The 27,609-nt window shown below is 41.3% G+C and overlaps 1 protein-coding gene across 2 annotated transcripts in view; it reads right to left on the reverse strand.

Moving 5' to 3' along the window:
* Positions 1-27,609, reverse strand: part of LOC130276930 (solute carrier family 22 member 20-like) — an 84,888-nt gene that overhangs the window by 15,893 nt on the left and 41,386 nt on the right. Inside the window, exons 2-10 of one of the 2 annotated variants that reach the window (XM_056526952.1) lie at positions 24,326-24,558; positions 22,996-23,099; positions 14,243-14,397; positions 13,541-13,709; positions 11,501-11,624; positions 6,817-6,932; positions 3,773-3,987; positions 366-474; positions 71-274 (exon numbers count right to left, since the gene is read on the reverse strand). In XM_056526952.1, coding sequence (XP_056382927.1) covers positions 71-274; positions 366-474; positions 3,773-3,987; positions 6,817-6,932; positions 11,501-11,624; positions 13,541-13,709; positions 14,243-14,397; positions 22,996-23,099; positions 24,326-24,558 — 1,429 coding nt within the window. Of the gene's footprint in view, positions 1-70; positions 275-365; positions 475-3,772; positions 3,988-6,816; positions 6,933-11,500; positions 11,625-13,540; positions 13,710-14,242; positions 14,398-22,995; positions 23,100-24,325; positions 24,710-27,609 lie in introns of those variants that run through there. The other variant, XM_056526951.1, reaches the window with a different exon arrangement.

A 27,609-nucleotide genomic window follows, 5' to 3' on the forward strand; every position in this document is an offset into this window, starting at 1 on the left:
AGTACTTGACTTTGTGAAGTGTATTTTAAGAAAGAAACATCTAACAGCACAGCAGAAAATGGTATATTACCTGGCTTCCACTTCATCTATCGTGTCTGGTAATTTTTGGTTAGAGGTTTCACTTAATAATATTGCAGCAGACCCAGATATAATAGCTGCAACTCCATAGATAGCTGGTGGGAAAATTGGAGAGATCTCTGACAACATCAACACCAAAGGGGCAATCATGGAGCCCATCCGAGCTGTCATACCAACAACTCCCATCCCACTTTGTCTGCATGGGAGATAAAAAGGTAAGCATTAGCAGCAGCATCAATCCGAACATGTGGCCCCCATTACCAAGGCACTAGTGCCTGACATATTACCTAATAACAGTAGGAAACAGCTCACTGGAGTAAATGTAAGCACAGCAAAATGAGGAGGCCATAGCACCTTTGCCAACCACAGCTAACACCAACCGTGCCATCTTCATCTCTGAAAAATAGGGACAAAACGGTTTGATTAAAATAAAATAGCACTATCCCCCTTCCCTGAAAAAACTCCAATACACTCCTTTACAAGCTTTCATGGGGGTGATATTTGGGGATGGGAGCTGTTCAATGCTTGAAATAGAGAAGGGCTCCAGCACCGTCGCTTAGATAAGTTTGTTAAAAAAAAAATTTAAGCATGTTAAAAACAGGTATCAGAACTGCCCTTGTAGCATCTGACATATACAGATTAAAAGGATGCATCTTGGGCAACTATATGCATAGGTCCGAATATTTGTTTTCCACTGCACAGTGATAGGACATCCTCTTTTAGGGTCTATTCACATGTACTGTATTCTGTGAAGATTTGATGCACAGATTTGATGCGCAGGATTTGAAGCTGTATTCAGTCATTTAGTTTACATTGGAATCTGCAGCATAAAATCCTGCGCATCAAATCTGCTCATCAAATCTGCACAGAATACGGTACATGTGAATACACCATTAAGATGTTCATTAACTGCAGGTCTATACCATGTTTACTAAAGATATGGACGACTGAGCACGTACATGATAGTGATCCTGGCATCTTTAAACAGTGTTTGTTAGGCTTAACCAGACATTTCTCTGAGGTTTATAAAAAAAATTGACAAGTGTAACTGTTGTTGGTATTGAAAGGGTAAAAAAGCCCAAATGTGATGGGTTTAAACTCCATTATGCGGGAAGCCTTCTGGATTTTAAAGCATCTGTCAATAAAACTCCTTGAGGTTTGTGGTTTGAGTGTTCAGACCTCAACTGATGACAAAAACGCCGCACACATCTCCAGGTTAATTCTTGTGACTAGTCAGGTGTTTTCTACAACATATCAAAGGTTTTTTTTTTCCATGACAATGCCCATCTTGAAATCAGGGCACATAGAGTCTGAAACTATAAAAATGATTAGATGTCAATTTATTAAGTCGTATGTGCTCGTTGTTGAGATCTTTATTTCATACACCTTCAATTTTTTGTATGGATATCTAAGCTGTAAATTCTTATTCTTTCTTTTGATTTTTTATTAGGACCCAATTTACTCTCATAAATAGTTAATTGCTGATTTCTAATTACATACAAATTTAAGAAGTACAAAATGTTGGCACTGGTTGTCCAAACCTATGTGTTGCAACACTGTCAATGATGTTTAGCTAGGACACAGTGCTTCATACAAAGCTGTGGGTGGTGTTCATTTGCAAAAGTCCAACACATTCAGACATAGCAAAACAAAGAGTTCGGCACTCAACAAATGCTGGAAACTTTCTTCATTTTATTCCACATATTGCAGGACAGAACACAATCACAGACAGGGAGTGTCAAGGCAAAGGCTGTTTCATACTTATTCACACTTCTTCCAGCTTCTGATGATCTATCGAAGGCCAGAAGAACTGGAAACCACACAAAACGACCATTGCCTTACTGGTCTTGTTCTTTGTGTGTAGTATTATGCTTAGGAGCCTATTGTGGACTGGAAACATGTCAGATGATGAGTAGTGCTGATGCCCATTTTTAACATGCATTAATAAAGTTTAGTGTTTTTAAACTTACCTTAGTGGTGGTGTAAAGAAAACTACACGGATGCACGGTTATCACAATCCTGCACTTCTCCATACACTTATGCCCTCCTTCTCAGGCAGCTGCCAGCAGGGCTGCTGCAAGGATTTTTGCCACCCTAGGCAAAAGCTAATTTTGCTGCCCCTTGACAATGCCCATTCGCTCCACCCTTTGAGACGCCGCGCCTTACTACTGGGGTGACACACTGTAGCAAACCTCCTCCTCATAGTGCAGATTATGAAGGCATGCACAATGTCAGGACCGACCTGCCTGTCTGGCCTCAGAGGTAGCACTGCGCCCCTCCAGCAGGCTGAAGAATGCAGATTATTATGGTACCGGGGAGGGAGGGGAGGTTGCGAAAGTGGGGCTGGCTGGGCGGGTGCTTCAGATAAGCGGTGGGTGCTTTGGATGCTGGCTACTAACTTTCTTACAGTGGGCAGAGCGGCGCCCCCATCAAGAGGGCGCTCTAGACGGCTGCCTATTCTGCCTTTAAGCAGAATCGTCCCTGGCTGCCAGAAGCTTCCAGGGACCCCATTCTATGTCTTGTGGGACTGCAACTCTAATAATCCCTTAGTGGACGTTATATAAGATATGTCATAATGTCTTGTAATGCGATTCCTTTGGCATGCTTACAACAGATGACAGATGCACTTTAAATCTGGAAGCATTAATGGATATAAAGGAATATCATCACTATATTCCTTGGTATCCATTATATTTCCAGCTTAAAGTGCATCTGTCACCTGCTATATGCATGCCAAAGGAATCCCATTATGAGACAGCATATATTCTAATTCAAAGATAGGGAAGGGACCTTAGTCTCTGGGTGAGAATAGTGTGGCGACTGGGTGCTTTATTCCCAGGAAAATCACAGTAGAAAAAAAAATACAAAAAACAAAAAAAAACACACACACACACACTAGTATGCTGCAAAAATTCTTCTTTCTTCATATAAATATTCTTCAACAATACAAAAGAAAAGCGCCCAGTGTGGATCATGCAAAGTCCGCAGGTAGTTATAAGGAGAGGTAATCGGCAGCTTCACTCCTATACTTCTTTAGCCGTCTCCATTCACTAAAGCACAGGTGAGAACGTTTGCACTTTTCTTTTATATTGTTGAAGAATATTTATATAAAGAAAGAAATATTTTTGCAGCATACTAGTGTGTGTGAACTCTTTTTTTCTACTGAGACAGCATATATGACAATAATAAAGATGGTACCTTTATGTTGCTTGTCTGTGTAAGAGAAACACAGAAAAATAAGTATATAAGTCAGAGGGGTGTGACTAAGCCCAGAAAAGTCGCTGGCAGGCATGTCTCTCCTCTCCACCTCCCTGCCCCTTCCCATCTTGAGTTACAGACAGGGCCAGGCTGTGTTTTTACTACACGGACAAGCGAAACAGAGATACCATCTTTAATAGTGTCATATATGCAGTCTTATAATGTGCTTCCTTTGGCATTCTTGCAGCAGGTGACATCAATTAGCAGGTGGCACTTTAAAATTTCAAGACTGCACTACCGAAAACTACCATAGGTCGCTATTGTTTATACTGCTTGAATCTTATTATACGGTCTTCATCTTTCTTTAAAAAAAAAAAAAAATTAAAATTAAATTCCTAAACTGAATTGCACACAGCTGTCTGCTTCCATTCAGACACAATCATCCATTTTTTTCTGAGTAATATTATAAATGTATGTCAATGACAGATGATTTCACCTTGAGGTACAAAAGCATTACACAACAATGCTACACCGGCCAGTATGAGGGATGAAGACTGTGTGACTCGCCGCCCAAGATAGCTCATTAGGATGGCACCTGCCAGCTTGGATGGTAAATCAATGGTTCCAAAGATAAACTGCAATAGGAAAATATCAACACCAAAATTCTGCAAGTCCATGCCAAGACCATAAAAAGCAAAACTAGTGGAAAACCTGTAACAGAATTGAAATGAGAAATGAGATTATTAACATATATAGCGAGATGGAGAGGGGCAGAAAGAAAGTCTTCAATTAAATTCTTATCCTTATACTTGATGAAAAATTTCAGTTGTTGAATCTGCGCCAAACTTTTGCAACTAAATACCCCATAAAAAGGTAGTGAATGGCATAAAAAAAATACACAGCTACCGTACTTTTCGCCCTATAGGACGCACCGGCATATAAGATGCACCCTATTTTAAAGGTGCAAAATCTAGAGAAAAAAAAAAGATTCTGCACCCAACAGTGATCTTCAACCTGCGGACCTCCAGATATTGCAAAACTACAACTCCCAGCATGCCCGGACAGCCGTTGGCTGTCCGGGCATGCTGGGAGTTGTAGTTTTGAAACAGCTGGAGGTCCGCAGGTTGTAGACCACTGGTATAGGAGGTAGTACTCCCCGCTGCCCTGGATGTTGCTCCATCACTGTCGCCGCGTCCCCGTGGTGTCCCTGACGCTCCGGACGTTTTCTTCCTCGGGATGCACGCTCTCCGTCGCCGTCATCACGTCGGTACGCACGTCACTCCTATTGGATGACGGGACAGCGTCCGCGACGACGTGATGACATCGAAGGAGAGTGCCGGCCATGCAGGGGATCCCAGCACGGAGCAGACACCGAGGAGGCAGGTAAGGTCCCTCCCGGTGTCCTGTAAGCTGTTCGGGACGCCGCGGTTTCACCGGAACAGCCCGACTGAACAGCTGGGTTAGTGTTATTTTCACTTCAGATGCGGCGGTCAGCTTTGATCGCGGCGTCTGAAGGGTTAATACAGGGCATCACCGCGATTGGTGATGTCCTGTATTAGCCGTGGGTCCCGGCCGTTGATGACCGTGGGTATTTGCCGTATAAGACGCACCAACTCTTCCCCCCCAGTTTTGGGGAAGAAAAAGTGCGTCTTATACGGTGAAAAATACGGTAATTCTAAACATTCTGTAGACTTTTAAATCTGCAGCATGTCTCATCTGATACATGGATTTTCCCTGTGGATTCCATCCATTTTAGTGCATTGGAGTTATAAGGCTATGTTCACATGATAGAATTTACTCACCGTATTTCCTCTCCGCTGGCTGTCTGTGGGAAATTTTCAGCAGCAGAATCAGCTGCAGACCCCATTGAAGCCTGCGGCAGATTATTAATAGCACAAATCCGCAGTTGAAAATCTGCTGCCGACAGCCTGCCCCCTTTCAAACTTGCAGCAGAAAACACGCTGCGAGTTTGAAAGGTAATACGCTTGTGTGAATGCACCCTGAGAATGGACATTACAGTTCTTGGAATCGGCTTCAAATTACTTGTATGCCATGTTCTTTGCATGGAGATGTAGAGGAAATTCTGCTGTGTGAACAATGCCTAATTCCCAGCATCCTCTCAGTCACATTGTTATTGCTGAAGAACATGCATGTGCTATAGACAAAGTCTATTATTCACAATGCACATAGCAACAAAATCTATATTGCATCAGAATAATAATTACTTTTTTATATAAAATGTTTGAGTGCAAAATGTGAATTCAAAATGGGATTAGGAACAGCAGGCAGTTTACATTCTTTTCTCTCTTTTAAGTTCATACTCTGACCACTAGATGGCTCAATTACTCTATAAAAGACTTATGAAACATAGCAAGAATAGTGCCACAAAATCACACGCAAAACAGAAACAAAATTAAAAAATAAATAAATAAAAAAATTTGCATTATATGTCGTGTTGTAAAGGAAAAAATCATATTTTCCTTTGTTCCCATATACATTTATCATCTGTAATTTATTTTAACAAATATTTTATCATTGTGTCTCTTACGAAAGTGTTATTTTTTTTTATTTTTTATACTTTGGTTTTGCTTTTCTAGGACCTATTTATCATAAAGGCGCATGGAGGTTTGTTAATGCGGCACACAGAGGTAGAAGTTTAGACATCACTTCAGAACACCAATGTGTAGGATTCCTCCTCTCCTCTGCGACTTTTCTGCAACATTTACCCTGTTGTGCAAAAAATGTGCGAATTTGTAAAAATGCTCTCCAAAGGCAGTTTTGCAAGCCAAGTCAGGGCTGGCATAGGTCTGCGGTGTTTTTGAGGGGTTTGCAACTTTTTATGCTCCCAAGTTAGGCAAAAATTGCTCTACCTCCAATGACAAATGACCCTCATAGGCACTGTCCTTTGCATAGATCTGATAAGATTGTCTAATCTTATTAGACAAAAATGCTTTTTTCTCCTGTTATTAAAGGGGTATTCCAGGAAAAAACGTTTTTTTTTATATATATATCAACTGGCTCCAGAAAGTTAAACCGATTTGTAAATTACTTCTATTAAAAAATCTTAATCCTTTCAGTACTTATGAGCTTCTGAAGTTAAGGTTGTTCCTTTCTGTCTAAATCCTCTCTGATGACACCTGTCTCGGGAAATGCCCAGTTTGGAAGCAAATCCCCATAGCAAACCTCTTCTAAACTGGGCGTTTCCCGAGACAGGTGTCAGAGAGGATTTAGACAGAAAAGAACAACCTTAACTTCAGAAGCTCATAAGTACTGAAAGGATTAAGATTTTTTAATAGAAGTAATTTACAAATCGGTTTAACTTTCTGGAGCCAGTTGATATATATAAAAAAAAACGTTTTTTCCTGGAATACCCCTTTAAAGCTTTTCTGTCCCCCTTGAAAATCAGCTTAGCTTTGTCCTGTGTCTGTAAGGGTAACTTAGCCTTAGGCAAGCAATACAAGTTTAAGCTTTATAAAAATAAAAAACAGCAAAAACAAAACAAAAAAACAATGTGGATCTAACATAAAGCAGGGTACTCACCAGACTAACATAAGACAAATTGTGACTTTGCGCATTCCGGGAGTGCGGAATAGGTCCAGTGGCGAATGAGCATGCTTTACACTGTTTAAGTCAGACTGCATGTGAGAAATAAGAACCTACAAAAAAGTTATTAGTATGTCAATTACTTCCATCTTTAGTGTGTGATGTATATCACTTAAAGCATTTGGCATCAAGGAAACACTTTAGGGCAGATTTACTAATTTGGTGCAGTCTGGAGCATCTTGACAAGGGAGTGGTGTGGAGGGAGGGAGCGTGGCTTATGTAAGAAAGTGGAACAAAATTCTTTCTTAGACAATTGGTACAAAGTAAACCAACCACAAGTCGGTATAAAAAGTTTGAGAACTCTAAATACTGTATGTGCCAAATTGATCATGTAGCATGAGTCAGTTTGCAAAATGTAAAACCTACTTAGATACATGGAGGAAACTTATCAAAAATTGTGAGGAGGAAGAGTGGTGCTGTTGCCCATGGCAATCTATCAGATTGCTTCTTTCGTTTTTTTAAAAAGACCTGTGAAAAATGAAAGAAGCAATTTGTGTGGTGTCCCGGTACTGTACCTTGTACCGTACCTTGTGTGCTAAGTCCCCAAAGTCAGAGTTCCTATGTACTGGTAGGATCCTCCTGGTGGGATAACCCCTAGTCACCTGTTCCTTCTTTAATTTTATTAAGTTTGAGGTGTATAAATTGTATATATTTTATTACATGTATAGTACTTCAAGAACATTAGGTAACATGATCACAAGTCTAATGTTAAGTTAAGCTTAAGGGCATGTGATGTGGTCACATGATGTACCATAATGCTTTGTGAAAGGACTGACAGCTGGTGGGAACCAATAAGCTCTAAGCCTGCCCCTCTCCATATAGGGGCGCTGTAACCAATCTCTCGCTCTCTTTTTCCCGGATATGACAGCGAGCGGAGCTCAGCACAAATCTAAAGACAGAACTAGGCCTGAAGCCCATCACTGCTGCAACTTACTAACCGTGAGTTTATCAAACCTAAATCCCGTTAATCCTACATGACTGCTGGACCTAAACAATTCCCCTAAATCCAGCGGAACAGCATAATTCCAGACTCCGAGCTTATATACTACAAGGTCCCAACCAACTGTGAGGAACTTACAGACTACTCTTCTGTATAGACTGTTTGCCGTTATCAACCTGCATAAAAGCTGCAGTAAAGTTATCTACAGTTTACTAAACCTCGGGTTGTGGACCATCCTTTATTCCTCCCTATCGTTCCTGGGACGGGTGGCGGTAAGATTATATATATATACTGAGGAAGAACCCGCACCCTGGCATCAGTTAAGGGTTAATCCAACACCCTTTCATCACTGCACAGCTACACCCCCTACACCCCCCAAGCTACCACATCTGCACCACTCTTCCTCTACACAGATTTTGATCTTCCCCCTGGTCATTCCTCCAATCAGAAGGAATCAGAGGGAAGGTAGAAAATTAACATTTTGCAGACCAGAGAGGTTATTTGAAGGGGTAGTCTGAAGGATAAAAATGTTTTCATATCAACTAGTGCCAGAAAGTTAAACAGATTTGTTAATTATTTCCATTTGCTATGGAGATATGCTCTTGCTCTGGACAGTTTCTGACATGGACAGAGGTGGCAGCAAAGAACACTGTGATTAGACTGGAAAGAACTACATAACTTCTTCTAAAGCATACAGCAGCTGATAAGTACTAGAAGGATTAAGATTTTTGAATAGAATACAGCAGCTGATAAGTACTAAAAGGATTAAGATTTTTGAATAGAAGTAATTTACAAATCAGTTTACTTTCTGGCATCAGTTGATATAAAAACATATATTTTCCTCCAAAAGTATCCCTTGAAAGAGTAGACCACACAACACTCTTGGTTTATAATTTAGTTTACCTTGTGCTAAAGGAGTTTTCTGGGACTTTTTCATTAATTGCTTATCCTCAGGATAGTGGAAAAAGGAAAAACATTACCCATGCAGCAGGCGCTGTTCGGATTTCCAATTTAAATAAGATCCAGATCCAAATGTAGCATTAAAGTACCATGAGGTACTATGTTTATTTAGCACACCAATGACGCGTTTCGGAGGTGGCACCCTCCTTCCTCAGACTGGCATGTCAGGACAGGCTACCAGTATATGGTCACCCCCATCTATCAGCTGTTAGCACAGTGAACAGAGACAGAAGAAGTCAGTGCTGTACACTGCATAAGGGCCGTGCTGGGTTACTGAGCTCCCAATGAAGTGAATGGGAGCTGTCTAATGTGGGCTGTCGTGCAATAGATTTGACAAAGCCATATTGCTTTAATTTAAGAGTACCTGTCATGATCTTGATAAATGTTTTAATCCTCCCAGTTCACTCCTCATCCTCATGATAAACCACCCCCTGCCTTTATTTTTTATTATTTTTATTAGTTTTCTACCTTAACCCCCTTGTGGACGGAGCCCATTATAACCCTAAGGACGGGAGCATTTTTTGCAAATCTGACCTCTTTCACTTTAAGCATTAATAACTCTGGGATGCTTTTACTTATAAATTTGATTCAAAGATATTTTTTTTCGTGACATATTCTACTTTATGTTAGTGGTACTCTGCTTGTAAGGAAAAGGAACATAAATTACATATTGATTAACATATACAATATGTCTACTTTATGTTTGCATCATAAATTTGACATGTTTTTACTTTTTGAAGACATCAGAGGGCCATTTTCCAATTTTTCCAAAAATTTCTGAATCTGAATTTTTTAGGGACCAGTTAAGTTTAGAAGTGAATTTGAGGGTCTTTATGTTGGAAATCCCCTATAATGAACCCCATTCTGAAAACTGCACCCCTCAAAGTATTCAAAATGACATTCAAAAAGGTTTGTTAACCCTTTAGGTGTTTCACAGGAATAGCAGTAAAATGTAGAAGAAAAATCTAAATCTCAATTTTTTACACTAACATGTTGTAAAAATGAAAAAAATGGGGCCACAATAACAAGGGGTAAAAGGTAAAAAGGCCCCCCAAAACTTGTAATTCATTTTCGTTTAGGCGTTTGGAGAGTGAATTTTGCTGAAATGGTTTTGGGGGGCATGTTGCCTTTAGGAATCCCCCATGATGCCATAACAGTAAAAAAACAAAAAAAAAAAAACACATGGCATACTATTTTGGAAACTACACCCCTCAAGGAATTTAACAAGGTTACAGTGAGCCTTAACACCCCACAGGTGATTGACAAACTTTTGTTAAATTGGGACGTAAAAATTAAATTCAATAAAATGCTTGTGTTACCCCAAATTTTTCATTTTCACAAGGGGTAATAGTAGTAAAAGTCCCCCAAAATTTGTAACCCCATTTCTTCTGAGTATGGAAATACCTCATATGTGGATGCAAAGTGCTCTGCGTGCGAACTACAATGCTCAGAAGAAAAAATATACTGTGCTGAGCTGAGGTCCCACCTGCATTTTCTGACTATGGTCTTTGCCAGGATGATGCAGGTGACAATCTGCTAGCAGGAATGCAGGCAGGACCAGAAGGAGGACCCCTGGTGGCCAAACTTTTAGGGGTTATTTTAACACAAAGTTACAAATTTTATTAAGAAGTATAATAGGAAAGTAATTCAAATAGACTAATCAATAATATATAAATTTCATTGATGGCGACAGGTACCATTTAAAGAGCATAGCCTTAGGTATTGGAGGTATATGTTGGGAAGATTTCTTAATATATATGTAACTAACAGATATACCAACGTATGCTACTGTATAGGCATACAGCGACATGTCTCATCTATTGGCTCCCAGGTTAAAAATACTTTTTATTTTAATAACCTTGATAGCGGTACAATTAAGAACACTATACAAAAAGGTATACTGAGTATAAAGATACATCAGACCAGGGAGATTTCTCTGTGTGTTCTAGCATCTAAACCAACAAAGCAGCAATACTCATTCAGAAATCTTCTGTAATTCTCCAATACAACCCGTATATAGATTTTTTTGTGGGTGTGAACCTGCCTCTCCAAGTGTTGCTGTGGCATTTGTAGACAAGCAGATGCTGCAAGCTCTTGGGACATTTCTTATTTTCTATACAAGGTACATTACAAAGTGAGGGCACTATAGTTACAGCTATTTGGTGAAGGATTTGAACTCAACTCAGTTCTCAGTTTTTCTATATAAGCCCTGCTTGTGATGCTGTAACCACAGCTGGAGTGACGCTATAAGTGCTTATCCATGCCTCTAATAAAATTAATAGATTAATCTATTAAGAGTGCGAGAGGTCCCCCCCCCCCAAATAGTGCAATCCACAGTACCTTAATAATAGTACCAGCGTGCTAACACTTAAGGGACTCCATTAATAGTGTCAAACTAAGCCCCTGTTGGGATGTGGTGTGAACACAGTCTTGTATTGTTCAGACCATGAAATCTCCTCACCTAGTTTCTGTGCAGGCTGTGATAAGGACATAAAGTATGAGCAGCCAAGAAAGTAGTTCCTCACATGGTGCTTCCTCCCCAGTGCTTATCTCTATCAATGAGTTTATGTCCCAGGGAGCCCTGCCGAAGGAGATTTATCCTACTTATTTTATTTGTTTGCCCCATAAATTATTCATCCATTATGGAAGGTTATATAACTTTTTTTTTTTTAGATCAAATTATGTTGAAAATCAGAAGGAATTAAAGTGATAGAATGTTACCTTCTCTGAAAGCTTGTCCCCCTCTTCTCTCCTTCCATTAATTTGAGCAACTCTTTGCAAATTCCTAAGCGCCTGATAAGACCGGCCATTTATGATCATCCAGCGGGCAGATTCAGGAACACACCTATAGAACATAAAGAACGTTAATTCCCCCTCTTTATATACAATGTTTTAAACTGAGGATCCTTGATGCTATGTCACATGTCCAAATCTGTATAAGAATACAGATTCAGATTCCTGGTAAGGATCTGCACCATGGTTTCCATTATAAACAGCAGTGCCAGATCCAACATTCAACAAATCAGTGGCATCTGATGGAAACCAACTGAATCATAATGGTGTCTGCCAAGTTCTGTGATGGTATACATTTTTTGCAACAACAGCAGCAGCACTGCATGCGTGAACATAGCCTAACTGTTAACCCCTAATTGGTTATCTCACACCAACAAGCCCTTACCATATGCTCTGTGAAGGCATATATATGGCGTAGAGGGGGGGGGGGGGGATTAAGAATTATTTGTATCTGATTTGGAGGCTCCATTACAGATTCCATGATTTTTTTTTAAAAAAAGCACTGCATCAATTTTTTTCTGTCAAAGTTACAGAACCCAATAGATCTCATAAAGGTGATTGGGTCCATAGGTAGCCAAGGGTGTCCGTTGTGTAATGGAAGTGGCACTGCATTGTGGTTTCTATTATATTTAACACCACAAACAAGATGTGAATATAGCCTTATATATTTTGGATAGGTTGATGAGTTGAATAAAGACTATGCATATGGTCCCAAAATAAGATTTTTTAATTTACATTTTTTTTATTTTTTTTTTTACATAGTTTACCCATTATAAGATCAGTACAGAACTTTAAGGAAACACTATAAGGCTAGGTTTCCACACAGGTCTTTTTATGCAGTTTTTTTTTGTAATCTGCCACTGCAGTTTTTGAGCCAAAGCCAGAAGTCTATTCAAAAGGAATAAGAAATAAAAAAAGAAGGTCTTATACTTTTCCTTCCTACTGGATCCACTTCTGACTTTGGCTCAAAAACTGCAGTGGCAGATTACCAAAAAATGGCAGAAAAAAACGGTGTTGAATACTAGCCTAACTGAGTATATTTTTCTGCAGCTTGGCCTTTCTTTGAGCCTACGTTTGAACTTTTCTGAAAGGGGTACTCTGCTCCTAGACATCTTATCCCCATATCCCTGCTGCACCCGGCATTCGTTTAGAGCGTCGGGTGCAGCTCCGGAGACTCGCGATGTCACGGCCATGCCTCCTCAATGCAAGAAGCTGTCATAGACTTGCATTGAGGGAGCATGGCCATGATGTCAAGAGCGGGGTGACCATGACGTCATGACCTCTGCCCCGCATCGCCAGTCATCCAGCACGGAGCGAAGTTCGCTCCATGCACCTGATGTCTGGGGTGCCGCAGCCAAGATCGTGGGGGTCCCCAGCACACCCGTGATCAGACATCTTATCCCCTATCATTTGGATAGGGGATAAGATGTCTAGGGGCGGATTACCCCTTTAAGACAAAGAAAAATGCAACAGTATCCTTCCCTAAGACCTGCATCAGGCCCTGGACCATAGGAATAGAATTGGTCACTATATGACATTGACATTTTTTGATGTCGTCCCTGCTTCCCTGCCATCAGTAACTTTAGTGCTGACTTTTAGTTCTACTGGTAGTACTCAGTACCTGCACATTTTTTACTGTAGAATAAAGTATCACAGTTATGCAAGGAACAATTTATTTATATCAGCCATGTGTACGGACACAAGAAGTTCATCTTTGAGACAAGATTTGAGTATATTGGGTGGATTACCCCATCCCTGTTTCCAACTGATTCCACTCTCCATCTACTTGACATGCCATAAGAGTCGAGAGTGAGAAAACCTCTTTAAGACTTTAGGTAAATAACCAAAAGCCAAAACATGCCAGTGTAATGGTTTATTACTTGTAATTTGGCAAATAAATGTTAAAATGTTTGCAAATCTCTACTTAGTCAAATGAAAGCATTCCATCAAATCAATATAGGGGCTTACCATGAGGTTAAGAAGAAGATGTAATATGGCGCAGAAACACTAAACTGAAGCCATCGCCAGTCTCGAATCATATATGCATTAGCTGCCAGAATCAGCTGGCCACATGTAAAACCATAAGCAAAGAGTGTACCAACTACAGTTCGTCCTTTGGGTGCCACCCATTCTAGACCTGCAACAGAAAATCAACTGGTTTACTTTCAGGGTTTGACTCTCCGCAGTGGAGACTCTGCTGCCGAAAATTTCCTGCCGAGTGCCCGCCCTCTGTTAAACGCTGCAAGTTTGAAAAGGAATATGCTCGTGTGAACAAGCCCTTAGATAGATACTTTCTTTTAGTTCTGCTGTTAGCTGGGTCCAGTAAGTAGCAAAACTACAGGAGCAATTTTTAAAATAGTGTCCTTATTCCAATGGAAATTTAGTGAAACCTTGAAAACTGTGTAGGACACTTGTGTTTTATATGGCTTCCTGAAAAGATGTTGTCACATGATGTCACATTACTAGGGATCTAATTGGCAAACTTAAGTAAGAAAAATTCAATACAAAGTGTCGTTTTAAAGTAAAAAATAAACTATACAAGATATGAAATTTTTACATTTCAGAGAAATAACGGCAAATAAAACATAGAAATGACCATCTTTAAACATATAAGGTGGCTGGAGCTTAAAATCCATGTGGAATTCACAGGTAAGATAACTGTTTACATACCCAAAGAGACGGTGTTAAGAACAATTCCAGAAAAAGCTATCCCGCACAGGCACCGGAAAACACAGTAAGTAACAAAGCTGGGAAGAAAGGCAGCGCACGTGCCAGATACAGCCATGGTCAGACAGGAGCTAGTCAGAATGGCTTTTCGGCCAAATCTAATAAAAACAAAATAAATACGGTAGCTATTATAAATCAGTATGTATCAATAGGAAAAGTTCATCCTTGTTTACTTCTTTCTTATCTGTGGTTTTCTTATTTCTACATACATTGTTAAGCAGTTGATACCTGTAGACATCATATGAGAATAGTGACCTTCATGTTTTCCAAATTCAGTAAAATGTTCCAGATTGCTGCTGCTGTCTATGGATAGCAAGTTTCCTGTAGAAGTTTCCTGTACATTGGCATATATTTTTAGGGGAATACAGAGCTCTAGCATTAAAGAGGTTATCCACCATCCTTCTCTTCAGAGCATTGTAGTTCGCCCGCAGAGCACTTTACATCCACATTTGAGGTATTTCCATATTCAGAAAAAAATGGGGTTGGAAATTTTGGGGGGCTTTTTCTCCTATTACCCCTTGTGAAAATAAAAACTTTGGGGTAACACCAGCATTTTAGTGAAAAAAAAAGATTTTTCATTTTCACATCCAAATTTAATGAAAATTTGTCAAACACCTGTGGTGTGTTAAGGCTCACTATACCCCTTGTTACGTTCTGTGAGGGGTGAAGTTTCCAAAATGGGGTCACATGTGGGTGATTTTTTTTTTTGCGTTTATGTCAGAACCGCTGTAAAATCAGCCACCCCTGTGCAAATCACCAATTTAGACCTCAAATGTACATAGTGCGCTCACTTCTGAGCCTTGTTGCGCACCCGCAGAGCACTTTACACCCTCATATGGGGTATATCCGTATTCAGGAGAAATTGCGTTACAAATTTTGTGGGCCTTTTTTTCCTTAAAGGACAACTGTAGTGGTCAAAAATCCCTGCCCAAATGTTCCCCAAACAAAAGTTATACAATTCAGTCAATTAGTCCTATTTACCTATATGCAGCCGTTTCTGAGATATTAGAGTTGCCAGCATAGCCCAGTAGTCCTGCGTCCGTCCCCTATTCATTACATTGCAGCCGCCATCTTGGGGACGGAGATCTCTTCCTCCCAGCAGTGTTTGTGCTCCCCCTAGCCTCTGTCAGCTCCTCCCTGCTTATGCATATGCATGAGCGGGTGCTTTCTGAGGCAGCCATAGGCTCATCCTCAGAAACGCCCCTATCTGTAAGATTCAAGCAGGGGGAGAATGAGGACGTCCACAGCTCCTCCCCCCTCCCCTGCTCTGTCTACATAGGACCTCACTTATCATGGGGAGGATTCAAGTTTTCATGGGGGAAAACACAGAGCAAACCACAGAGCAGGGAGGGGAGGACGTGTGTGTGAAGGAGACATATTACACTGCAGGGGCTGGTGGTGTATAGACTACAGGGAATAAATATCATACTGGGGGGGGACTACTGAATGACACATGCTGGGAGTTGTAGTCCCTGTTATGTGTGTGTGTATGCCAGTGTTTCCCAACCAGGGAATGCTGGGAGTAGTAGTTTTGCAACATCTGGAGGCACCCTGGTTGGGAAACACTGGTGTATGAACTACAACTCCCAGGAGACTACAGAGATACAATAGAGGTGTTTGTGAACTACAACTCCCAGGAGACTACAGAGATACAATAGAGGTGTTGGTGAACTATAACTCCCAGGAGACTCCTGATACAATAGAGGTGTTGGTGAACTACAACTCCCAGGAGACTACAGAGATACAATAGAGGTGTTGGTGAACTACAACCCCCAGGAGACTACAGAGATACAATATAGGTGTTGGTGAACTACAACACCCAGGAGACTCCTGATACAATAGAGGTGTTGGTGAACTACAACTCCCAGGAGACTACAGAGATACAATATAGGTGTTGGTGAACTACAACACCCAGGAGACTACAGAGATACAATAGAGGTGTTGGTGAACTACAACTCCCAGCCAGGAGACTACAGAGATACAATATAGGTGTTGGTGAACTACAACCCCCAGGAGACTACAGAGATACAATAGAGGTGTTGGTGAACTACAACCCCCAGGAGACTACAGAGATACAATAGAGGTGTTGGTGAACTACAACCCCCAGGAGACTACAGAGATACAATATAGGTGTTGGTGAACTACAACTCCCAGGAGACTACAGAGATACAATATAGGTGTTGGTGAACTACAACCCCCAGGAGACTACAGAGATACAATATAGGTGTTGGTGAACTACAACACCCAGGAGACTACAGAGATACAATAGGGGTGTTGGTGAACTACAACACCCAGGAGACTACAGAGGTACAATAGAGGTGTTGGTGAACTACAACTCCCAGGAGACTACAGAGATACAATAGAGGTGTTGGTGAACTACAACCCCCAGGAGACTACAGAGATACAATAGAGGTGTTGGTGAACTACAACCCCCAGGAGACTACAGAGATACAATAGAGGTGTTGGTGAACTACAACTCCCAGGAGACTACAGAGATACAATATAGGTGTTGGTGAACTACAACCCCCAGGAGACTACAGAGATACAATATAGGTGTTGGTGAACTACAACCCCCAGGAGACTACAGAGATACAATATAGGTGTTGGTGAACTACAACACCCAGGAGACTACAGAGATACAATAGGGGTGTTGGTGAACTACAACTCCCAGGAGACTACAGAGATACAATATAGGTGTTGGTGAACTACAACTCCCAGGAGACTACAGAGATACAATAGAGGTGTTGGTGAACTACAACTCCCAGGAGACTACAGAGATACAATAGAGGTGTTGGTGAACTACAACCCCCAGGAGACTACAGAGATACAATATAGGTGTTGGTGAACTACAACACCCAGGAGACTACAGAGATACAATAGGGGTGTTGGTGAACTACAACACCCAGGAGACTACAGAGGTACAATAGAGGTGTTGGTGAACTACAACTCCCAGGAGACTACAGAGATACAATAGAGGTGTTGGTGAACTACAACTCCCAGGAGACTACAGAGATACAATACAGGTGTTGGTGAACTACAACTCCCAGGAGACTACAGAGATACAATAGAGGTGTTGGTGAACTACAACTCCCAGGAGACTACAGAGATACAATAGAGGTGTTGGTGAACTACAACTCCCAGGAGTCTCCTGATACAGTAGAGGTGTTGGTGAACTACAACTCCTTTATACACTCAAACAGCAGAAAGCTGACAGGGCATGCTTGGATGTATAGTCTTACAACAGCTGGAGTCACCTCTGCAACTCCAAGCATGCACATACAGCAGAAAGCTGACAGGGCATGCTGGGATTTGTAGTCTTGCAACAGCTGGAGGCACCACTGGAATTCCCAGCATGCCCGAACAGCATATAAAATAACTGGGCATGCTTGGAGTTGTAGTTGTGAAAAAGATGGAGGGACCCCTATCAGGACAGTTTTAAAGACAAACAATTATGTTTTTTTACCATTTTAACTTTCACTATCCACTCTCCAGTGCCCACACTACAGTGAGCACGGAGGCAGCTGCTTCATCACTGGACAGGAGCAGCATGGGGGAGGGGGAGATGAGCAGAAGGGGAGGGTGTATGCATAGGGAAGGGAGATGTGGGCGTTACAATATAATAATTTGCTCGGGGGGATAGAACAGGGGGAGGGAAGCAGCTTACAGGAAGTAAGCACAAGGCATGATGGGAGATGTAGTTTTATTTTCACTTCTCCTCCGTAATTCGTGTGCTGATAACGGGAGAAAGACTGGGCCAATTTTGATGGGGGAGACATAGCTGGAAAGGTCTTTCAAAGACCTTTTAAATGAGGTAAAAAAAGTTTTTTTGCCCAGCACTGCAGATGTCCTTTAACCTCTTGTAAAAATGAAAAGTATGGGGCAACACCAGCATGTTAGTGTACATTTTTTTATACTAACATGCTGGTGTAGACCCCAACTTTACCTTTTCATACGCGGTAAAAGGAGAAAAAGACCCACTAAATTTATTAGGCAATTTCTCCTGAGTATGGCAATACCCCATGTGTGGCCTTAAACTGTTGCCTTGAAATACAACAGGGCTCTGAAGTGAGAGAATGCCATGCACGCCTAAATTAGGGATTTGCGTAGGGATGGACACGGCAGTGTTCCCCAAACAGGGTGCCTCCGGCTGTTGCATAACTCCCAGCATGCCTGAACAGTCAATGGCTGTCCGGCAACACTGGGAGTTATTTTGCAACAGCTGGAGGCTCTGTTTTGGAAACACTGCCATATGAGACATTTTTTACTTTTATTGGGGAGTGGGGGGGTGGGCAGTGTAAGGGTGTGTATATGTAGTGTTTTACCCTTTATTTTGTGTAGGTGTAGTGTAGTGTTTTTAGGGTACATTCACACAGGTGGGGGTTCACAGTGAGTTTCCCGCTAGGAGTTTGAGCTGCGGTGGAAAACTCGCTGTAAATCCCCGCCTGTGTGAATGAACCCTGTACATTCACATGGGCTGGGGCTAACCTTCAGCTGTTGCAGAACTACAACTCCCAACATGCACTGAGAGACTATGCATGCTGGGAGTTGTAGTTTAGCAACAGCTGGAGGCACACTGGTTGGGAAATACTGAGTTAGGAAACAGACAGTGTTTCCCAACCAGTGCGCCTCCAATTGTTGCAAAACTACAACTCCCAGCATGCCCGGAGAGCCTGAAGGGCATGCTGGGAGTTGTAATTTTGCAACATCTGGCCCTTCAGATGTTGCTGAACTACAACGCTCAGCATGCCTGGACAGTCTTGGCATGCTGGGAGTTGTAGTTTTGCAACATCTGGAAGTTCACAGTTTGGAGACCGGTATACAGTGGTCTCCAAACTGTAGCCCTCCAGATGTTGCAAAACTACAACTCCTAGCATGCCCAGACAGCCTTTGGCTATCTGGGCATGCTGGGAGTTGTAGTTGTGAAACTACAAGGCAGCAGTGAAGATCACTTCAGCAGATCTTCACTGTTGCCTCTGTCTCGGTCACTGCCGCCTGCATTCTGCTGCCGCCGGTCCCCCGCTGTCTGCCGTCGGTAACTGCCGCCTCCATTTTTACCGCGCTGCCCGGACTTTCAGAGCGGGGATCTCAACTTTGACCCCCCCCCCCCCCTGCCCTGCAATTCGCCGGTCAGACCTGTGGGGTGTTAAGGCTCACTATACCCCTTGTTACGTTCCGGGAGGGGTGTAGTTTCCAAAATGGGGTCACATGTGGATGTTTTTTGTATTTTTTCCCCCCTGTTTTCTTTCTTTCTTTTTTTTTTTGCGTTTGTCAGAACCGCTGTAACAATCAGCCACCCCTCACTCCTGTTTGTCGACCACTTTATAGTGGTGTCCAAACTGTAGCCCTCCACATGTTGTAAAACTTCAACTCCAAGCATGCCCAGATGAAGGGCCAGATGTTGCCGAACTACAACTCCTAGCATGCTTGGACAGTCTCGGCATGCTTTTAAGTGTAGTTTGCAACATCTGGAGGGCTACAGTTTGGACACCACTTTATAGTAGTCTCCAAACTGTAGCCCTCCAGATGTTGCAAAACTACAGCTCCTAGCATGCCTGGACTGTCTGGGCATGCTGAGAGTTGTAGTTTTGCAACATCTAGAAGGGCACAGTTTAGAGACCACTGCACAGTTGTTTCCAAATTGTGGCCCTCCAGATGATGCAAAACTACAACTCCTAGAATGCCCAGACAGCCAAAGGCTGTCTGGCCATGCTTGGAGTTGTAGATTTGAAACACCTAGAAGCAGCAGTAATCCGGTGATCCTCACTGCTGTATCTGACACTGCTGCCGCTGCATCCACTTGCCTGCGCCGGTCCCCCGCTGCCTGCGCCGCTCCCTGCGTGATCTCAGGTAACTGCCACCGATCCCCGCCACGCTGGCCCCCGCAGCCATCTTTCCCTGCTTTGCCCCGACTTCTAGGGGTGGGCAGAGCAGGGGAAATGAACTGTCACCCCCCCCCCCCTCCCCCACCTGTCACTCCTGACCGGCCAATCGCAGGGGAGAGAAGGAGGTGGCACCTCGCTCCTATCCTTTAGAATGATCGGCGCCGTCTCTGACAGCTCCGATCATCCCTATTTTCCGGGTTATTGGGTCACCAGAGACGTGCTTCGCCGATCAGAACCCCCCTGGGCGATATGCCGGGATGGCTGCTGATAGATATTAGCAGTCATCTCGTTCCAATTGCCGCATCCGGAGATGCGGTGAACAAGGAATGCAGCGCCGTAAATGTACGGTGCTGTGCGTGAAGTGACATTTTTTTTGCAGCTCCGTACATTTACGGCGCCTGTCATTAAGGGGTTAAACATGGGTACAGACACTATATTATGAAGTACACTAACTTTACAGCCCTTGTAACATAGTTAAATTTTAAAAAAATCCCGGAACACCCCTTTAATGGATTACCAGTACTACATAATTTCTCACTATTGCCAGTCTTTTCATATACCTATATTTCAGTCAGGAGACAAAAAGTAGTAATAGGGAAGTGTCTAAATTTATCAAGTGTTTATAGGTGTAAATTGCCCCTGAACTGAAAGTATTAGCAGCTGTAGCAGCTTTAGAGATGTTAAAGGGAATCAGCCAATAACCTACTGTTTCACCATGATTCCCCATCATCACAGAGATTCTTTACTGTAAGAGCAGTGAGACTATGGACCTCTCTGCCGCATTATATTGTGATGTCTGACAATAAACAAGTTTAAGGGGGGGTCTGGATTTTTTTTCTAGAGAGTAATAACATTACAGGTTATGGATACTAAATTCATGGGGATAGAACGCTGATCCAGGGATTTTTTCTGATCGCCATATTGGGGCCGGTAAGGTATTTTCCTCTGTCATGGGGCAATTGGCATCAGCCTCATGTTTCTTTTTTGCCTTCCTCTGGATCAACACGGTATGGTTTTAGGTGGAACTCAATGGACTCGTCTTTTTTCAACCTTACAAACTTTTTATGTTACTATGTTTAAATCAAGTTGTTCATGTTATATGTGTTTTTAAAGAATATTTGGTGATTCTTTTCATGAAATTTCCATTTGATGTTACATACAGTCATGGCCCTAAATGTTGGCACCCCTGAAATTTTTCAAGAAAAGGATTGCAGTAACACGTTTTGCTATACACATGTTTATTCCCTTTGTGTGTATTGGAACTAAACCAAAAAAGGGAGGAAAAAAAATCTAATTGGACATAATGTCACACCAAACTCCAAAAATGGTTCGCGCTGACACTGATGCTCCCTGAGCCTGCAGGACAGCTTGAATATCTTTGGAACTTGTTTGGGGCTGCTTATCCACCATCTGGACTATCCTGCGTTGACACCCTCATCAATTTCTCTCTTCCGTTCATGCCCATGGAGATTAGCTACAGTGCCATGGGTTGCAAACTTCTTGATAATGTTGCGCACTGTGGACAAAGGCAAATCTAGATCTCTGGAGATGGACTTGTAACTTTGAGATTATTGATATTTTTTCACAATTTTGGTTCTCAAGTCCACAGACAGTTCTCTTCTCCTCTTTCTGTTGTCCATGCTTAGTGTGGCACACACAGACACACAATGCAAAGACTAAGTGAACTTTTTATCTGCTTTCAGTTGTGATTTTTATATTGCCCACACCTGTTACTTTTCCCAGGTGAGTTTAAAGGAAACTTTACTTGAAACAATCTTTTTTCCACAATTTTGAAAGGGTGACAATAATTTTGTTCAGACCATTTTTGGAGTTTGGTGTGACATTATGTCCAATTTGCTTTTTTCCTCCCTTTTTTGTTAAGTTACAATACACACAAAGGGAATAAACACGTGTATAGCAAAACATGTGTTACTGCAATCCTTTTCTGTGAGAAATACTTCATTTTCTAGAAAAATTTCAGGGGTGCCAACATTTATGGCCATGACTGTGTAATTAAAAAAAAATATATATATATCTGGCAGTTTTCACTATGACCTTTAGGACTGAAAGTAAGCTGATACTTCCTGTTCAGTACAGATCACTTCCCAGCAGTGCCCTCCTTACAGACAGGAGTACAGTGAAAGGTGACATCAGTATACCAAAATACCATTCAGAGTTAGAGGGATACTCCGGTGAAAAACAATTTTCTGGTGCCAGACCATTAAACAGATTTGTAGTTTACTTCTATTTAAAAATCTTAACCCTTCCAGTACTTATCAGCTGCTGTGTACTACAGAGGACGTTCTTTTTTAATTTATTTTCTGTTTGACCACAGTGCTCTCTGCTGACACCTCTGCCTGTCTCAGGAACTGTCAAGAGCAGGATAGGTTTGCTATGGTGATTTGCTCCTACTCTGGCAGACAGAGGTGTCAGCAGAAAAGAAACTAAAAATAAAAAGAACTTCCTGTGGAGCATACAGCAGCTGATAAGTACTGGAAGGGTTAAGATTTTTAAATAGAAGTAATTTACAAATCTGTTTAATGGTCTGGCACAAGTTGATTAAAAAAAATAAATAAATAAAACTTTTAAACAGCCAAGGCAAGATGGCTGCCCACATAATAATCAACTAAACATTTTAATAAAATATTTACAAATAGAAACTGATTAGAAAAAAGAACAACAGATTTGCAGTCTGGGCCTAGTAATATGCCTCCAAGAGGTACCAAACACCAAATAGCAGTGCACAGAATGCAAACAATAGTTGAAGATGTAGCGCTGTGATCTTTATTTTTTTTATGTATTATGCGAGATTACCTGTCAGACAAACTCCCGAGTACAAAAGCTCCGGCCAACACCCCAGCCATGTAAATCGATTGAGCTACTTGCCTCATTTTACGATAGTTACAGACTAAATCCCACTGCAGGAGAGAGAAGAAAAGTCTTAAGTATTACACAAAACTACAGAGAAGATCAAGAGTAAGGCTGCATTCACATCACGACTTCTCCATCCGACCTGAGTACACGATTTTTAGAACTTAAAATCGTATGAAATCGTATATAAAGTCTGATCAGTTGACCTCCATAAAAAAATCGGATCCATTACACACATCCGATTTGATCCGCATCAGATTTCACACGATTTTTGTTCGGGTCTGAAATCGGGGTTGACCCCGATTTCAGACCTGAACAAAAATCGTGTGAAATCGGATGCGGATCAAATCAGATGTGTGTAATGGATCCGATTTTTTAATGGAGGTCAATGGATCAGACTTTATATACGATTTCATACGATTTTAAGTTCTAAAAATCGTGTACTCAGGTCGGATGGAGAAATTGGAGGATTCATGATGTGAATGCAGCCTTACTGTTATTAGGTACATTTTCTTGGTGGCAATTTGTAATACCTTTTTACTAGTATCCTGAAATATATACCAGCTGAATAGATTTTTGCTGTTATTCCAATCTATATCGGAGATGTACCAGAAAACATGAGGGAAATGGGCCACATGTTTTTTAGTATTTATATTTGGGGGGCCACATGGTTTTTTGTATTTATATTTGGTATTGGGGGGGGGGGGGGGTGCACGTAAGTAGAAAGATAAAAATTACAGATTTGGAATTGTCGTTTACGTCTTTTTTCAAAGGTGACAGAGTTTCTTTTCACATTAGTTCCAACTAAATTGAGACCTACAAGGTGCCACTGGATGGTCGCAAAAAGTTAAAAAAAAAAAAAAAAAAATAAAAATGACCTAGTTGCCAGTGGAAACCAATAACTTTGAAAATTAACTATTTATATTTCTCTAATAAAACTAGTGATAAACTGGAAAAATAAAAATAATTTAAAATCTGCCTCCCTATGTCTTATTGTTGCTGAAAATAAAGTACTGCGATACTATAAATCACAGGGTGATGCTGGCAAACACTTTTAGAGTCACATAGGTCCAGCTGCTTGCTAAACCGAATAGCAATGTATGTACATCGCTGACTAAGTGAGATAAACACTGTGGTGATTTATTTACACCATGGATTGTGTGTAACAATGTCACAGAATATCAGTATGTACAACCTGCAAAGCACAAAAATGTATGGAAGGAACAGAAAAGGTACACTGGCAGTATAGCAGACAGATATTTTGTGGACTTACCTCAGTGATGATGGTGGAAGAGAAGGCACTCCTATCATAGACCCAGCCATCTTTACAAACTTCAGTGTCCTTCTTGTAAGTTCCATTTTTCCAGTACAAAGGCTCCGAATTTCTGAACCTTTTGCAACTCCTGGTATTCTGATCCTCATCCAGTGGTATGAACGCAGCCAGGCTACTTTGGTTATAATGAACAGTAGTAGAATTATCCACACCTGGTATCCAACATCTATGGGCTGGTATTGCAGCAGAAAAATTTTGAAGAAAGTTATGACTGGCCATAAAAACCATAGGGATCAACAGCAAAGTAGTGTTGATCACTTGGAATCTTCCTAGCCCCCCAACAATTTCTAGGAGGTCATTAAACCCCATTCTATTTCACTTTATATTGTATGCCTAGTGGACAGTGAAGAAGAGAAAGTGTATTAGAAACCACAGTTGCTATCTATACTGGTGCTGTGTACCAGTGTTTGTTTTGGCACTGTATATGAGATATTAGATAGCACTGATATTCTCTATGTGAAGTGCACCTGACAAAGTGAGGTGGGAGGAGAACTGCTATTGTGTATAATGGGCAGAAGTCCACTGCATTGTCAATTCTGTAAATGTTATGTTGTGGCTGGTTAAAACATCACTGTTTGACACTGTTATACCACATTGACTACGGATATGGATGAATGTCCAACTAATGTTTGTATAATATTGATAGTTGGTTGACAGCTTATAGTATGCAGAGTTTAACCCCTTAAGGACTGAGCCCTTTTTCACCTCTAGGACTCAGCCATTTTTTGCAATTCTGACCACTGTCACTTTAAACATTAATAACTCTGGAATGCTTTTAGTTATCATTCTGATTCCGAGATTGTTTTTTCATGACATATTCTACTTTAACATAGTGGTAAAATTTTGTGGTAACTTGCATCCTTTCTTGGTGAAAAATCCCAAAATTTGATGAAAAATTTGAAAATTTTGCATTTTTCTAACTTTGAAGCTCTCTGCTTGTAAGGAAAATGGATATTCAAAATATATTTTTTTTAATTCACATATACAATATGTCTACTTTATGTTTGCATCATAAAATTGACAAGTGTTTACTTTTGGAAGACACCAGAGGGCTTCAAAGTTTCGCAGCAATTTTCCAATTTTTCACAAAATTTTGAAACTCAGTATTTTTCAGGGACCAGTTCAGGTTTGAAGTGGATTTGAAGGGCCTTCATATTAGAAATACCCCATAAATGACCCCATTATAAAAACTGCACCCCCCAAAGTATTCAAAATGACATTCAGTCAGCGTTTTAACCCTTTAGGTGTTTCACAGGAATAGCAGCAAAGTGAAGGAGAAAATTCACAATCTTAATTTTTTACACTTGCATGTTTTTGTAGACCCAATTTTAGAATTTTTGCAAGGGGTAAAAAGGAGAAAATTTTTACTTGTATTTGAAACCCAATTTCTCTCGAGTAAGCACATACCTCATATGTCTATGTTAATTGTTCGGCGGGCGCAGTAGAGGGCTCAGAAGGGAAGGAGCGACAAATGGTTTTTGGGGGGCATGTCACATTTAGGAAGCCCCTATGGTGCCAGAACAGCAAAAAAAAAAACACATGGCATACCATTTTGGAAACTAGACCCCTCGGGGAACATAACAAGGGGTAAAGTAAACCTTAATACCCCACAGGTGATTCACAACTTTTGCATACGTAAAAAAAAAATAAAAAAAAATTCCCTAAAATGCTTGGTTTCCCAAAAGTTTTACATTTTTAAAAAGGGTAATAGCAGAAAATACCCCCCAAAATTTGAAGCCCAATTTCTCCCGATTCAGAAAACACCCCATATGGGGGTGAAAAGTGCTCTGCTGGCGCACTACAGGTCTCAGAAAAGAAGGAGTCACATTTGGCTTTTTTGAAGGAAATTTTGCTCTGGGGGCATGCCGCATTTAGGAAGCCCCTATGCTGCCAGGACAGCAAAAAACCCCACATGGCATACCATTTTGGAAACTAGACCCCTTGGGGAACGTAACAAGGGGTAAAGTGAACCTTAATACCCCACAGGGGTTTCACAACTTTTGCATATGTAAAAAAAATAAAAAAAATTTACCTAAAATGCTTGGTTTCCCAAAAAATTAACATTTTTACAAAGGGTTAAAGCAGAAAATACCCCCCAAAATTTGAAGCCCAATTTCTCCCGATTCAGAAAACGCCCCATATGGGGGTGAAAAGTGCTCTGCTGGGGCACTACAGGTCTCAGAAGAGAAGGAGTCACATTTGGCTTTTTGAAAGCAAATTTTGCTCTGGGGGCATGCCGCATTTAGGAAGCCCCTATTGTGCCAGGACAGCAAAAAAAAAAAAAAAACATGGCATACCATTTTGGAAACTAGACCCCTCGGGGAACGTAACAAGGGGTTAAGTGAACCTTAATACCCCACAGGTGTTTCACGACTTTTGCATATGTAAAAAAAATAAAAAAAATTTTACCTAAAATGCCTCTTTTCCCAAAAATTTTACATTTTTAAAAAGGGTAAAAGCAGAAAATACCCCCCAAAATTTGTAACACAATTTCTCCCGAGTACGGCGATACCCCATATGTGACCCTAAACTGTTGCCTTGAAATACGACAGGGCTCCAAAGTGAGAGCGCCATGCGCATTTGAGGCCTAAATTAGGGACTTGCATAGGGGAGGATATAGGGGTATTCTACGCCAGTGATTCCCAAACAGGGTGCCTCCAGCTGTTGTAAAACTCCCAGCATGCCTGGACAGTCAGTGGCTATCTGGCAATACTGGGAGTAGTTGTTTTGCAACAGCTGGAGGCTCCGTTTTGGAAACAGTGGCGTACCAGACGTTTTTCATTTTTATTGGGGAGGGGGGCTGTGTAGGGGTATGTGTATTTGTAGTGATTTTTACTTTTTATTTTATTGTGTGTTAGTGTAGTGTAGTGTTTTTAGGGTACAGTCACATGGGCGGGGGTTCACAGTAGTTTCACGCTGGCAGTTTGAGTAGCAGCTCAAACTTGCAGCCGGATACTTACTGTAATCCTCCGCCCATGTGAGTGTACCCTGTACGTTCACATTGGGGGGGGGGGGGGGGGGGGAACGTCCAGCTGTTGCAAAACTACAACTCCCAGCATGTACGGTCTATCAGTGCATGCTGGGAGTTGTAGTTTTGCAACAGCTGGCTCCGTTTTGGAAACAGTGGCGTACCAGACGTTTTTCATTTTTATTGGGGAGGGGAGGGGGGTTGTATAGGGGTATGTGTATATGTAGTGTTTTTTACTTTTTATTGTGTGTTAGTG

This window comes from Hyla sarda, chromosome 6 (genome assembly GCF_029499605.1).
Source record: "Hyla sarda isolate aHylSar1 chromosome 6, aHylSar1.hap1, whole genome shotgun sequence".
Classification (NCBI taxonomy): Eukaryota; Metazoa; Chordata; class Amphibia; order Anura; family Hylidae; genus Hyla; species Hyla sarda.